Source organism: Lytechinus variegatus, chromosome 1 (assembly GCF_018143015.1).
Source record: "Lytechinus variegatus isolate NC3 chromosome 1, Lvar_3.0, whole genome shotgun sequence".
In the NCBI taxonomy this organism is placed as follows: Eukaryota; Metazoa; Echinodermata; class Echinoidea; order Temnopleuroida; family Toxopneustidae; genus Lytechinus; species Lytechinus variegatus.
In genome coordinates, this window is record NC_054740.1 from 78511933 (window position 1) to 78528129 (window position 16197).

General features: G+C 34.2%; 1 protein-coding gene across 1 annotated transcript; it reads left to right on the forward strand.

The window, feature by feature from the left end:
* The first annotated feature begins 14 nt into the window (after positions 1–14).
* LOC121424169 (dnaJ homolog subfamily B member 11-like) lies at positions 15–15863 on the forward strand. The gene is made up of 10 exons (XM_041619778.1): positions 15–155; positions 1222–1378; positions 2467–2564; positions 3221–3356; positions 4115–4257; positions 5169–5251; positions 6972–7029; positions 8228–8339; positions 10418–10577; positions 11392–15863. Exons 1-10 carry the CDS (start codon positions 91–93, stop codon positions 11454–11456), a joined length of 1077 nt encoding a protein of 358 aa, XP_041475712.1. The 5' UTR covers positions 15–90; the 3' UTR covers positions 11457–15863.
* The last annotated feature ends 334 nt before the right edge of the window (positions 15864–16197 follow it).

Below are 16197 nucleotides of genomic sequence, written 5' to 3' on the forward strand. Positions count from 1 at the left end.
TGTGAACGCAACAGCGAATGAAAAACGGCTTCGTGGAAATTCTGAAAGGAGTGTTGAGCCGAAAGACCGGCGTTTTCACATGGTAAAAACATGGCTATTTATACGTGGAATGTATGCTTATTTCTCCTCCAGTTGTCATTAACTGTATTAGCAGGGTAAGCTGAATTTGATTAATCTAGAAATTTAGAAAATTGTGTCTTTAAATGTATAAAACCTGTAGAACTAATGTCAAGTAAAGTCTGGTTAGTCCCACGCTTTATAAAATATGTTTTAATTGCACACAAAGCCAACCCCAGATTCCAGAATGTCAATCGTGATCGTGTGGGGATAAGCAGATAAAAACATAATCTTTTGCTCTGGATATTTTCAAAATTTGTGCATGAAATAGCAAATGTGATTTTTTATATTTGATTTTGAGATATTGTCAAACTATCACTTAAAACAATGACTAGATCTATCTAAACGACGTTGACCATGTTGACTGATATTGATAAATCCATATCCGCTGGGTCTGTTTCGGAGGAGTTTTTTTTTAACATTTTCTGATTTTTTTGTCCTCCTCCTACACAGACGGATGATGGCTATTGCGCTCGTAATACATAGTGAAAATATTCCAGAAATAAGGCTGTAACAGATTTTAAAATCGGCTCCCGATTTTACCACAATCGGCGATCTCCTGCCGATCTTCGATTATTATGCCCCTTGAAGGAAAAAATGTGAAGTCTCAGCGGAGCATATTCCTGACAGAAATAGACCTATTTATACATGTAGGTCTAGAATAGAATCTGCTATTTAGTTTACATGTAGGCTACTAATGATTGCAAATTTCTTGATTATTTAATTGCGCCGTAAAGGGAAATCCAGCCTTGGCCATAAAATGTTGTTGGGAAATCACACTTGATTAGAATTTTGATAATTTCATTTACATTTTTCAAATTATGCATTCAATTCTTTGAATTTGGAATTGCTCTTAAGTGACATGTTAGAGTTTACTGAAACGTATGCTTCTCTGACAAAATTGCAATTGTTTTTAAGGTGTTTGAAATTATTTTTTTTATTTGAAAACAACATTATTTAGCTCCTTTTTTATAATGAAAGAACATTTTTATATCACAACTTTGCTTGGAAACTGCAGTGGATAGGCTGATTTTGAGGTCTCTAAATATGCTATACTTTGAATCAGAAGTTCATAAATCCTAAAATTTTGTTTATGCATAACAGGAGGGACTTTTACAAAATCCTTGGAGTGCCTCGAGATGCTTCTACCAACCAAATCAAGAAGGCATACAGGAAATTAGCTATGCAGTATCATCCTGATAAAAACAAGGATGATCCAGAAGCTAATGAAAAATTTCAAGATCTTGGTGCTGCATATGAGGTATGCTTCATGTTTCCATGTTTCCTTATCTTTATAGCATAGATATTAAAATAAATTTGTGGAAAAGGCTGTATTATTGTTGAATATAGAGTTGATCCCAGCCCATTCTTTTAGAGTTATGATGGATGAAATAAAAATTGATCTCCATCTCATCTCTTTATTATTTCCATTTGTATCTCAGATTGATTTTGATTTGTATATATTGCAACTCTTTAAAGGCATGCCTCTGGAAGGAGGGGGTGGGGTGTGGCGTGGTAGGGGTTGTCATCTTACTTTATTTTGTTATAAACTTCAATGTTAAGGTATCCTCATTTTTCCCCTTCAGGAAGTACTTTCTCTCTGGTATAGAACATTTTGTCAAATTCTGGGGGATGTTTAACAAAGATTTAAGTATGACTTAGAGTGGCACTTAAATACCGGGTTGCATATGGTATGAAAGGCTTGACCGCATTGGTCAGATCGTCTCAAGAGGACTCGCACTAATGCGTATCTATCAATAAGATCGCGCGTTGCATATCTTGTACGCGTCGGCATTTAAGTGCGACTTAAGTCATACTTAAATCTTTGTGAAACACCCCCCAGGTGTAAAATAAACATTATGACATTTTCTAATTTTGCAAAAGTTATGCCCATCCTGGTCAGCCTTCTCAGTATACAAATTAGGTAAGCAATGATGTAACCCATACATGTATACTATTCCCTTTACAGTAGGGTGGACTTGGCCTTTACATGATGGCTATACCAATTTTTTAAAGAATGTATCTAAAGTTGTTACACTTATTGCACTGACCCTCAAGAATAGAAAGAAATTCCAGTTATTACAAAGTCACATAGAGAAGGAATTTTGACAGAATACTGATTTGTACTTTTTCTTCTTTATTTCATTCTGTGACCTCTTGTTGCTGAGCTTTAAAGAATGTATGTATAGTTGTTCCACTTATTGCTCTGACCCTCAACCTCGAGATTATATAGAGAAGGAAATTTGAAAGAATACAGGTTTTGCTTCCTTTTATTTTGTGACCTCTTGTTGCTGAGCTTTGGTGGGCCATATTTGATCAAGTCTTTATTTGTATTTTTGCTGGATCCAGGTTCTTTCGGATGAGGATCAGAGAAAGACCTATGATGCACGAGGCGAAGAAGGTTTGAAGGATATGGGCCATGGACATCATGGGGACCCATTCTCAAGGTAAGATTCACATAGATTTCACTTTTAATTTTTAGTTGTCATTGATTATGCCTCCTACAACTTTCCTACAAGTTACAACTTTCACTAAGTGGCCTGTGTTCCCGACATATTACTAAACTTGTTTGTGAAAATCTTTTGAAAGGGGAGAGGTTTGCATTTTTCTGTTTGTTTAGACAAATAGCTTTTGCCTGTTAGAAGTTTAGATTGTAAACACACTGTATGAGACGACAGATGTTGATGTTGACAGTTTCTATTTCATACTGTTAACTTCATCATTTTATTACTTAGAAAATATTAGCATAGTTCACTGTCAGTGTCGCATGTGGTAGCTTTCACACAACTTTCACACCCCTTTGAGAAATCAAGATATTGACATAGTCTAAACATTTCCAAACTTGATAAATCATTAAACCATTGCTGTTTACTCTATTGATGTAACATTATTTTGTTTTACTTCGATTTTGCTCTACACAAATACAAATTTTCTGCATAATATGTTCAATAAATGGAAATAAGGTTATGAACTGTATGAATCAGCATTTGTAGATATTTAAATGCTCCTTTTACTTATTTTACTTTTCTGTGAAACCTTGAATTAAGTTCATTTGTAATTTTGTATTATCATTTTTTGTTGAATAATTTAATTTGATCCATAGTTTCTTTGGAGACTTTAGTTTTGCTTTTGGTGGTGGAGGTGGGCAGAAGAGAGGTCATGACATTCCAAAGGGAGATGATATCACTGTTGACCTTGATGTCACCTTAGAAGAGCTCTACACTGGAAATTTTGTTGAGGTAAATTGATCAGCATGCAGTGACATAACGAGGCAAATACTTTAAGGGGATTGAGTTTTGATACAATGCTATATTAAGAGTTTGGTGAGAGTGTACTGATGTAGCCACAAATATTAGTTTTTTAATAGTTTTCTTTTATACAGTGCAGACTCAGTGTGTTTTAAATTGATATATTACCAAGTTTGATAGTATATATTTGTTTTTTCAAAATATGATATTCTTGTTTATGGTAACTCCAGTAGGAACTCAGTAGGACAGCATTTTTTTGCTGTTAAATGCCAAGCTGGTGTATAACCAATTACCTAGGAAACATTTTGCGTCTTGGTCAATCAGTCATAGTCGCTGACTTTATAGATGACATATTAATTACTCTTGGGCCTTTTTGTCAAAGTGGAGACAATGGCAGAGTGGGGATTCGAACTCACAACATTGCGATTATGAGTCAAATGCTCTAACCACTGGACCACACGATCCGTCATATTAAATGAATACATTGCAGGGTTTTTAAAATATATTTTTGGGGAAATTGCTTGGGGGTCTCACAGATCTCAAAATGCTCCATGATTGTAACCTTACATAATTTATGAATGGTTTGGGGACCTGAACTTGACGTGTAGTGAATTTGATTGCCATGTCCTCTTAGGTCTAAGGAAACTCATATAAACAAATGTATGAATTCTTTGACCAGTAAGAAAGGATTATAGATTTGGTGCATTAGAAGTTATCAACAATTTCTTCATTTTAATCACTAATTCAAGGTTGTGAGATATAAGCCGGTAGCAACACAAGCACCCGGAAAGAGGAAATGTAACTGTCGTCAAGAAATGCAGACTGTGCAACTAGGTCCAGGCAGATTCCAGATGACACAGAAAGAAGTCTGTGATGATTGTCCAAATGTCAAGTAAGTCAATTGTAATAACTGACTTATCACAGAGGTGCTGTGGCTCAGTAAATAAGTCTTCGGACCTTGAACCACAAGGTCCGGGGTTCAAATCCCACCGTAGCACTAGCGTCCTTTGGCAAGGCGTTTATCTACATTTGCCACTCTCGAACCAGGTGTAGTAAATGGGTACCCGGTAGGAAGGAATTCCTTGAATGCTCGATGCGCCCGATTAGGGTAGCTGTGCTAAAGCCGGGGTAATAGTATGCATCGCTTAGAAACATTTGTATTAAGTGCTATATAAATGTTGCATATTATTATTATCATTAATTAATGTAGATGGTGATGATGATGATGATGATAATGACAACAACAATGGTGGTGGTGGTGATGGTAATGATGATATTGATGTTTATAATGATGATAAGATTTGTCAATCTTGATATTTATCATAATATTGTTACAGCATTGAAAATTTATAAATGTAACAATTGAGCCTGTAAAAGTAGACCACCTATAGATTGAATGATCACTCAAATCAAGGGCAACAATTCCAACCAGATTATGCAAAACAGGTCTCTTCTAACGAGAATTTTGGCTAAACATATTTCTGAGGGCCTAAAGCATTCAACTTTACAGACAGAATTGTGATTAAGAATCATGTTTGATATAAGGGTACAGCTGCAAATCTATTTTGTGAAGATGTATAGTCAAGAGAGGATGGCAATCAATGTCTTTCTCATGTTTACTTGTAAGAAATTTGAAAGAAAATGATTGTATGATTTTACTTCATGAAATCACATTTTTTTTTGCTGCTCCCATCTTCTGTATCTCTGTCTTCCTGTCTTTTTCAATCTTCCCCCTCGTCATTCTCTCTTTTTCTATCTCCATCTGACTCTTTCCCTCTGTCACTCTGCCTGTCATCCTATTAGATTTGTTAATGAAGAGAAGCTTCTTGAGATAGAGGTTGAAGCTGGAATGCGTGATGGTCAAGAATATCCATTTATAGCAGAAGGTTAGTAGTTACATGTATATGACCAGGCTGTGACCTTGCTTCAGAACCCCCTTTTAGTACCCTCAACAAAGATAAAGCGGATACATCCAGAGAAATTGAACAGTAAATTTGACCAGCCACACCAACACCAATAATAAGTTCCCAAGGAAGGTTCTCTGTAAATAGCCAAATAATATTTTGGTCTTTGAAAAGTAAAAATAAGAAAATTTCTACCACTTTCGATCACTTACTTGTGTGGGTTTTTTTAAAAATCAATTTTGACAAGTCATATGTCATTTTAAAGCTTATGATGCATGGCCGTATGCAGTGGGGTGAGGGGGGGGCAGCAAACTTACATTTTTTTACTGAAAATTTTCATAAAATTCCCTAATTTTCACTTTACAAAATGCAAAAGTGCCCCAATGACCAGCTTGGTCGCTTTACTCTCTCGCTTTCATGTTTTTTTTCGGAAAAAAATTATGCCTGCTGCCTCCCCCCCATGAAAAATTTATGCGTATGTTCATATTAGGATGTGTCATACATGTATCAAGCTCAATAATATCTCAAAATTACCTCTAGGCAACTTATTGTTGGTCATGGGGTGTTGGGCCCAAAATGGCCTTGCACCAGAAGTGAGTGATGAATTCCTACCGTGAAGTCATCATGGGCACACCTAGGTGAATTCTACCTTGAAAGGTCATTTCTATTCACTGTTTGTTGAAACCCTTGGATGTCTTTTGTCAGGCTTATTGCAACAACACTATAAAATTGTATGGCACTGTTTTGCTACTTTGATTGCATCACTATTTGGTTGTGTGAAAAGAAATTCAAAAAGAGGTAAATTTGCCCTAGAGACCACTTTTTAAAGTCACCATGGTGTTAACTGTGAAAGGGATATTAATATTTTGAATTTAAGAAATAAGGTGATTATCAATTTGAATTCAAATTATTACTTTGTTTTTTTAGTATATTGGATGTGAGCTTACGCATTATACCATGTGAGTTCCCCCCTCCCCCCAAATTTAACGAATCCTCAAAAATTAAGGGAAAAAATATGTCATGGACACATCATTATATATAACCAGAAATGTGTTATGTCTTCATGCATGGATAATCAATTAATAGATATTCTTTGCCATGATGTAAATTTTGATTTGCATTAAAGTAAGGCATGACCACAATGAATTAATCCAGATGTCAATGATGTCATAATCCTACAAGGGTTGCATTAAAATCCATTGCAAAACACCTGTTCAATAATTAACATTAGAATTGCTTAATAAACACTTATGAGTATAAGCTCTCAAGTTGATTTCATTGATAAGGGATTCAGAAATATGTTTACTATTTCAGATGCCTAAGTCACCATCGGCATCTGGATTCATTAATTGCAGCAATGCCTTACTTTGGCACAAATCAAACTGTACATCACAATAAAAAAAAAAACCCTGATTATCCAGGAGCATTAACACATACAGCATAGATATGTTATCAAATAATTTAGAAGATAATCTTGCAGGCCATATATAATGATTATGTGTTCATGACATATTTTTTCCTTGAATTTGGGATTTGCGAGGTTTTAAGTTTGTTTTTAATCACACGGTAGTCCCAAATGATTAAGCTTAAAGTTAGAATTAGTCTGTTTTTTTTTTCACTCTATACTTTAAATTTAAAAAAAATCATTCACAAGTACCTCCCTTTTTTTAACTTTCCGTGCTTTCATTTCACTTATTTTCAGGTGAACCACATATTGATGGGGAACCAGGAGATCTTCGTTTTAGAATAATTGCATTAAAGTAAGTATTTATGATATCACTGAGGATTTCATTATTGTGTATCAGTAAAGGATGGGCCAAGGGAAAGTGGTTAATGATGTTTGTGTCAACAAATGAAGTCAAAAATCGATCTTGGCATGAAGAGGTGCAAGACACACAATATAGCAATGATTTGGGGGTAAATCTTGCACAACAAACCATTCCTCATTATTTCACCCAATAAACTTTGGGACTGCATTGCCATAGAATTAGATAAGGCATTTATCACCATAGACAATCTTCAATATGTTCATCTTTTCTGTAGACCATCCTGACTAAGATTTGGATCAATCAGGTTATGGGGGTGCTTCAAAAATCTGCTAGTAGCTGCTTGACTTTATGCATGACTTCCATGTGCTATCAGACTCTCTTTCATTGTTTTTTTCTCATGAGTTCAAGTTGAAATAAGATCTTTGTACTTTATAGTTCTTGTTGAAACTGAATGCAAAGTTTATCACTTATCAAAATTGGCAGATACAGGAAATTTACTCCCATTTCATTCAAACGGCAAATTTTTGAATAATGGGTCCCTCATCATCCATCATTGCAGAGTCGGGTGTTTAAAGGTATTGTTTAACTTTGTGAGCAGCCGATTTAAAAAATTCTCAAACCAAGATTAAACATGTGTACAAGTGCATGTATTAGAACTAATAAACCCTGAAAACAACCATTATTGAGAATAAAAAGCTAAAACTACAAGGCAAACCCCGATTATGTAATAGGTGTCTTATAGACACCTAAATAGTACACATAAGTGTATGGGATAAAATTAAGATGGTGTTTCCGGTCACTTTATATTTCAAGTTTTGAAGCACTTACCGGTAATCATTTTCAAACGCAATTTTTTCTGGGCTTCATTTTTCGAACATATCACAGACACAGGTGACAAGTGTGACCTTCTAGCTCAGATTTTTAAAAAGTCAAGAGATCAATTCTTGAAGCTCATGGGCAATCCAGTTGAAATTGAACAATCACCTATAACTGCAGCCGTTTCTGGTAAAAAAAAAAATCACTCTTGCTTGCTTATTTTTGATTAATTGTAAGACTCATCATTGATTTTTTATTTTAAAGTAACCTTAGTGTAATACCCTCCTGGCAAGTGATAATTTGCCAAGAATTAGTGTCTAATGTAGCAATGCAAATTAATGTTTGTATTTATGTTCTTTACTAAATTATTCAGGCACCCTTTATTTGAAAGGAGAGGAGATGATCTTTACACCAATGTGACAATATCATTAGTAGATGCTCTAACAGGTTTTGAGATGGATATCAAACATTTAGATGGCCATAAAGTAAGTATTCAATATTGGCTAATAATGGTTCGTAAATCATAGTTTGAATGATATTTATCAGCACATTTCTACACCCACACTATTGAATTATGGCTTGAAATGTTACTGTAACCACAAAAGTTTCCTTAACCTTAGAACATGAGGAAATATAATCAGAGGTTTTGAATTTTTGATATCCGTAATTTGAACAGTATTGTGGTTGTTGTAAGAAACTTGTGTTCCTAAAATCAAACATACTGGGGCAATGCAACATAAATCAATTACAAGTTAGTATCTTATTAAAGAATTTACTCCTGATTTTAGGACTTGCGCTTGATTTGGCTTTGAATGTTAGTTTCTAGCATCACCACATTAGACTATGTCTTGAATTGTACCTGATCTTTGAAAATTAGCCAGTGTTTGTACATGTAAATGTGCTGTTATGAATACCATATTTAATTTATGTCACTTTGTCCTCAGTTGGTAATGGCATCATATCTATTTTCTTTCATCCCTGCTTAACTTTTACATTATGTTTTGCCAAAACTCAGTTGTCATCAGTTTTCATATTTGAAGTAAACATTATCATTTGCTGACCCCAAAATGGTAAAAAAATGGAGAAAGAATGGAAATACATGTGAATAACAAGAAAGTGGAGCCATCAGATTGATGTATCGGCAATAGACACCATTCATCACGAATAAATACTTTGCCATTGTGAGGAACATACAATGCAAAAGATAATATTTGTTAGTTATATAACTGGGTGGATAATTATCTGAATGGTATCAATTTCCTCATGAAACATAACAATGATAATGCTTTTATGTCAGTGACAATGAATGAGTGAAGGGCTCCATCTACTGTTGAATTTGTTTCTGTGTCTCTGGAATAGTTAGTTTCATAGTATGCATAGGTTGCTCAGTTATTTTGATGTCACTCCATCCTGAGAGATTGGTAGATTGGTATGACCAAGTTCAACACTAAATTAATCAATGGCTTTCTATTTCAACTTGATTAAAATCTTCATTTATAAAATGAATGAGTATCAATTTAAATTTATTTGTGATATACTTTGTTATGCCCCGCAGACGAAGTCTGGAGGGGGCATTAAGCGTTGCCCCTGTCTGTTCGTCCATCCGTCCCCCCACTTGGAAAAATATGCAATGGATTAAAATTTTTTGGTGTGTAGGTAGATGACACCAAAATACAGGCTAAGTTTAATTAGGAGTCCGCAGGTCAAAGGTCACAGCTCATTAAATATGCGAGTTGGTTCAATGTCTAAATCATATTGGTTTCTGTATGATATTAAGTTTAATCATATTGAATGAATTTCTGATCGCGTTGAGTGGGGACACAGATAAAGTTTCTAGTTTCATATATGTCTATATTGACATTTATTTGTAGCACTAAGTTATTTATATTTTATTTTTACCTAGCTATTGATGATTCTGTTTGAAATGTAAACTTTTGCAATTCTGCTTTTGCCGCTAAAAGTATTTTTAATAAACCATTTTGAATTGAAAAATACTCTATAGTTTTGCTTGGATCACACTTGTGGGTCTACTGATTAATCTTTATTCTTCCTTGCACTTTGAATTTGTTAATTCCCACTTTCAGTGTTTGCTTATTAGCCTTATAGGGAAGAGTAAGTTGGTAAATGAATATTGGTTGTGCATATATTATGAAACATGTGAATTGAGAATCTCAATTTCTGTTTCTGTTTGTGGTAACTCCCGTAGGAACTCGGCAGGACAGCATTTTTTGCTGGTAAACGCCAAGCTGGTATTTAACCAATTACTTACGTCTAGGTTAATCAGCCATAGTGGCTGACATAATAGACGACAGATATCACTCTTGGGCCTTTTTATCAAAGTGGAGACATTGGCAGAGTTGGGATTCGAACTCACAACCTTACGATTATGAGTCCAATGCTCAAACCACTGGACCACACGACCCGTGTAATTTATGAATGAGAATCTTTAAACTTTACGATGTCTGACTTGCTACCAGCTCTGAAAGTTTACAGAATTTCCAAATCTTTCTTCACAATATGAAATTATCATTTTTGTTTGTCATTTTCTTCTCTTTTGTTTTAGGTTCATATAATGCGAGATAAAGTTACATGGCCAGGTGCCAAGATGAGGAAGAAAGGAGAGGGCATGCCCAACTATGATAATAATAATATCAAAGGAACTCTTATCATCACATTTGATGTGGATTTTCCAAAAGGCGATATGACACAAGAACAAAAAGACAGTAAGCCATATTTCCTTGTTCTTTTTTTTTAATACTTCTGTCCACTTGTCCTTTTTAGTCGCATTCATGATGAATTCTTTTGTAACATAGTGATGCACGGTAGATTAATCCTTGTGCTTCAAAAAGCCATTCAGTATTCTACAAAAAACAAATTATTCTTTCCAATGATATAAAGCATTCTCTGACTTTTGCACAGTGGGTCAGTTCTGTTTTTTTTTCTTTGAGATAGAGTGTATCTTGGAAAGCGAAACTGTTTATATACCAGTAATGTGAGATTAAGTCACATGGGAACATCAGGGTTGACTGAGATTATCATCCATTGTTCAGATTGGAACAAATGGTGTATCATTAAATTTGGGGTATGCTGGAATTGTAATGAAATAAACAGACAACTAGAGATGATAGTGTTCCATGATTTGTAGTTAAAAGTAAAATCTTGTTCAGAATGAAATAAATGAGCATATCATGAAATTTTAAGGATGGTAGAATGGTTATGGAACAGTGTTCATGTTTTATGTACGCTGTTAAATCTTATTCTGTATCATGCTCGAGCAATGCATGCATATTGCAGAGCTGCCAAGTAGTACTGATTTTCAGTATTTAGTACTGAAAAGTGAAAATACTGATAGTTTCATGTAAATTACTGATTTCTAAAGTTTCAGTTGTATGTGTGGTCCTATGGTATTTTTTTAAAATAGTGATTTCCTCACCGAAATACTGATTTTCAGCTTCAAAAATGCTGAAATGTTCCTTTTCAGGTTGGCAGCTCTGATATTGAAAAATGTATGCTTGTTTGTCTTTTCTCTCCATGCAGGTCTACAATCTATACTCAAGCAAAAGTCAGCACAAACTGTTTATAATGGGCTTCAAGGTTTCTAGGCACACCAAATATGAGGTTGTAGATATTATCAGGAAAGATACTTTTTTATCTGTAGTTGTTAGATATCAATGGTGTATTTGAGGAATATATTGATGAGTCTGTCCTTTACCTTTCTATGTCCAGTGAGAGTGAGTGAGAGAGAGAGGTGGAGAGAGAAACAGAGACAGAATGAGAGAGAGAGCGTGTTGACAACTGATAATTTATTCATGTATTACTCCAGCCAAACATTGAAATTTATCAAGTTTGACTAGGATTTTTTTATTTGAATTTAGATTCTAATGCTTCTATATAAACTTAACGCTTGCAATGAAAATTTTTTTCTTGCAAATCTATGCTGCTTCTTTTAGCGGGAATACTGCACAGTGTCTTTTTCATCAGTTTTCATACTTTCCCCATTTTGTCTATTCTGAAATGAGAAATGAGTGAAATAGAACAGATGCTGGGAGAATTTCTAGTTAAAGACTCTTGCTCCGACTTTCAACAAGGTTTCTAAAACGCATTACCAGATCATTGTTGTTCTTGGTAATGATGGTATAAATTAATGGGTCTTTGTTTTTCACAGAAAAGTGATTACATGATTATGCAGATTAAACATTTCAAGAAAACAAAATTGCTGGAAAAGGAAGTAGAGGGTCACTATTCATTATAGGTGTTGTTGGTTTCACAATATGATATAATGGCAATATTACAGTGAAAGGGGGTCAACATTGTAATAGGTAGGTCCTGCACCTGTCATCCCTCATCAGTGAAAAAAAAAATCTTCAAATTGAAAGTATTGGTCATGAATAGTACACCTTTTCATTTAAGAATAGCAGGCCCTGTGGAAAGCAAAGTCACCCCTGTTCTGGAACAGTTTGCTGTAGAGCAAATGAAAATTTAGCTGTTAGCTGGAGTAGCATGGCAGTTGAAAATGCAGTACTCAGATTATATCTAATCACACACTGACATCGGTGTGTCCCATTGTATTTGTAATCAAGTGACATTGATTTATTTATTTGTTGATATGTGTGTTTCCAACCATATGTTCCGTGTTACCCTTATCTAAAAGTGCATATCCATATATCATCCTCATGCTGGTTAACTTTGCTTGCTTGTTCTCCTATGCATTGTAGCAACTTTTTTTTTTTCATAGTTTTAGTGTTGTAATTACTAGCAGCACAATTTTTTTTTAGATTTAATTTTAATTCTTTGGATTAAAACATTCCAGAAATTTTAGGGGTGGAATATATTTTTTGGGGTTTAAAATAGCTCTTGTGCACTTTCAATACAAAATGTCTGCAAAATAAAAGTGGAGAGAATCAGAATACCTCACTTTTCACTAAGATAGATATTAAACTGCACACACATTATAATGTGTTTTTTCCAGTGATGATATACATAAAAGTCTATACTTATTGAAGAATGCCACATTGTAATTTTGCTAAAGGGGTACATCGTGTATTTAACTCTGAGCACCAGTATTCTGATATTTGCTCCTAAGAGCCAGAATCTACTTAATATTTCAATCACCATGTACTGTATTGTGCAATCAGTAAATTTTAGATAAATGAATGTTTTCAATTTTTTTCAAAGTGGCTTAGACAAAAAATAGCTTTATTCCCCAAAAATTTGATCACAATTTACTGTATGATAAATCTATAATTTTTGCAATTGTTGTGAATTATCACTGTATAAATTACAGTTCTTTGCAAATTGAATGTAAAGATTTTGTATTGAGAAAATAATTTAAACATATAGTGCATTCACACCTTGTTATTTATTACTAGGTATTCACTGCATCTGTTAATTTGGTCATGCCCGATCGATCTATTTGGAGCTTTTAAAGTGATATGTCATTCCAGTTTGGCAAGGGGTGGACTTGACATTTAAACAAATATTATGTGCAAGTCCAAAAACATTCAAATAGGGAGCCAGCGCATTGTGGATGAATGTTGATTGACCCTAATTACCTTTGCCAAGCTAGATCGAGCAAGCCCAAAATTTGCTTGATATGGACTAATCGAGTTAGATTGAGCTGGTAGATTGGCAGTGGGACCATAACCTAAAAGGAAAGTCCTCCCTGTTTGAAATGAGGTTTAAAAAAAAATACAGATATGACGAGTACAAGTCAGCAATATTTTGAGCAGGAACTGTGGTTGAATTCGTTGAAATTAATTCAGGCTATGTACAGTTGAGGCCAGAAGTTTACATAAACCAAGGAAATTCAAGAAAAAGTTGAAGTGTGATGAAGCAGGCTATGTTCTGTGATATGTTGAGTGGGCTTCTTTTCCATTTTCATCCTGGATGATGAAGGAATATGTACTCTCATTCAAAGAATTAAACAAACAAATGTTTTTGTAATAAGTGATATATTTAGGATGCTTGTCTCTCTTACAAGAACAAAAGAAAATAGAAATCCACAAAACCATAGAACTTGGTAAATTGAAGGTGGGCTCCTATGATTCATCAAGGCCCCATCTTACAAAGAGTTATGATCAATCTGATCAACCTCAATTAAGTAAAACCAGCAATGCTCACGCCTAAAATGCAGGTTTGTTTAAAAAAATTCTAAATATGATGTATATTCATTCATACATCTATTGTTTTCATGTCAATTTGGTGTGTTCTCCTTTGTTTACAGAGGACATTTTGCAAATTTCCTTTTAGAAAAATTATGACAGCGATGGTTTTCACATAGAGTCACAATTGATTGGATCGATCCTAACTCTTGTAAGAAGGGGCCCAGAGTGATGTCAATGGGATAATTGTATTAGCTCTAAGAATTTAATTTCACTAAGAATTCACAAAAACACCACCAATGTATTCTTTTTAATAAAATCAGTGAAATTGTATTTATTTTAAGTTTGCAATGTCATACTCCTTTATTGGATGTATAGTTGTCATTTTTTGGATTATTAATTTTGTGTGCACAGCCCCACATGTCAGGGTCATGTTTCTTCAACTTTGTTTATCAATGACATATGGTAAAGCTAAAATTGTGAAATGTGATTGGCTGGGTGCCAATTTGTCAGAAGTGTAGCAGTCATTGAAAAACAAACCTTTAAGGAACAGAACCCAGCTAGACATCTCTTGTATTACCTTTAATGTCTGGATCATGATATATTTACAGTACACCATTAGAAATTGCTCATTGTTTATCACTAAGTGCCTTGCAATATGAAAAATGAATGTTGAATCATCCACATTCACAACAATGGTTTGTCACAATCGTTATTATTCTCTACATGTGTATATGTTTGTAATTACATAATGTATGTACTCTGATGTACAAATATTTATGTACTTTGTGGAAGTATTGTTATGTATTGACTATTTTTTCACCTTCTATTGCGCTTGTGTGTTTGTGCAGTACATGTTAATGCATGGGCTTGGAATAGGAGAGGTATATTGGGTATCCATTTTACGAGTTAAAATAAGGAAAATTATGTCAATGAAGAGATAATGTATTGCATTGTTCTTGCTCGGAATTCAGCAAAGTAATTGAGAGCTTTAGGAAAAACAACATAAATTACTTCAAAAGATTTTTTAAAAGTGTGGAGTTAAAGATACATGAAATTAGTTCGTGCTGAAAGGAAAAATGCATGATTTAGAATGAGTTCAATTATTGAAATATATGTTACGTGGAATGTAACATGTTATCAGTGATGGTGATGTCACTCTCATATTATATTAATTAGTTAGATAGATGGAATATTTATGTCTCATCTATTGCTCTTTTTATATCTGAAACTACTGTGTGTGAACACAATTATTACATAACTGCAGATATTTGGGCAGTTTAATGTTCAGGTGTTCTTATATCCAATCCCTGGCATGGGGGATTACTGTACAACACCAACAAAAACAGAATTATTTTAATGCAATGGCAGAGGTTATTCTATGAAATGGGTAATATATTGACCTTGTGCTTATATGAAAGAGAAATTTGGGAAAACTTAGAAGTGACCTTACCTCTTCACATGGTATCTAAACTATCTAGCATTGTTGGTTAATAGGAACTAATGCTGTAATTGAAATTGTTTGTCAGAATCAGATTTCAAGTCAAATTTATAATGCTCTACTCTATTTTCCTCATAAATGAATTTGAGAAATGTATTATTATAATTTTCATAACTTATTTGATGATATCAGCCTCTTCTGTATGTATTGTCCCATTATGTAACTGGTAATTATAGAAGAACATTGCATGCATTATACTGTATTAAGAGTTGCCCAAACAAAGGCTTATACATTATTGTCAATCGCCTTATTTGACTGATTTGAAAGTCCAGTTCTGTTGCACTTATGGTTTCGACACTCATGTCCAACAAAAGTGTTAAAGTCGTTTCTTTATGTGGTGTCAAAATTACAAATGACTTTACTGTTATTAAAGTTTATGAACACAATAAAAAAAGAAAACAAAAATAGTTAAGTACGCTCTGATATTCTTTGTCTTCTTGTCACCCCCTTCTTGTCTCACCTGCATAGCAGAGTGAGAATGTAGGCGCTACTTTTCCGACAGCAGCGGTGTCAACACCAAATCTTAACCGAAGGTTAAGTTTTTGAAATGACAGCATAACTTAGAAAGTATATGGACCTAGTTCATGAAACTTGGCTATAAGATCAATCAAGTATTACTGAACATCCTGCCCGAGTTTCAGGTCACATGACCAAGGTCAAAGGTCATTTAGGGTCATGAACTTAGACCATGTTGGGGGAATCAACATCAAAATCTTAACCTAAGGTCAAGTTTTTGAAATG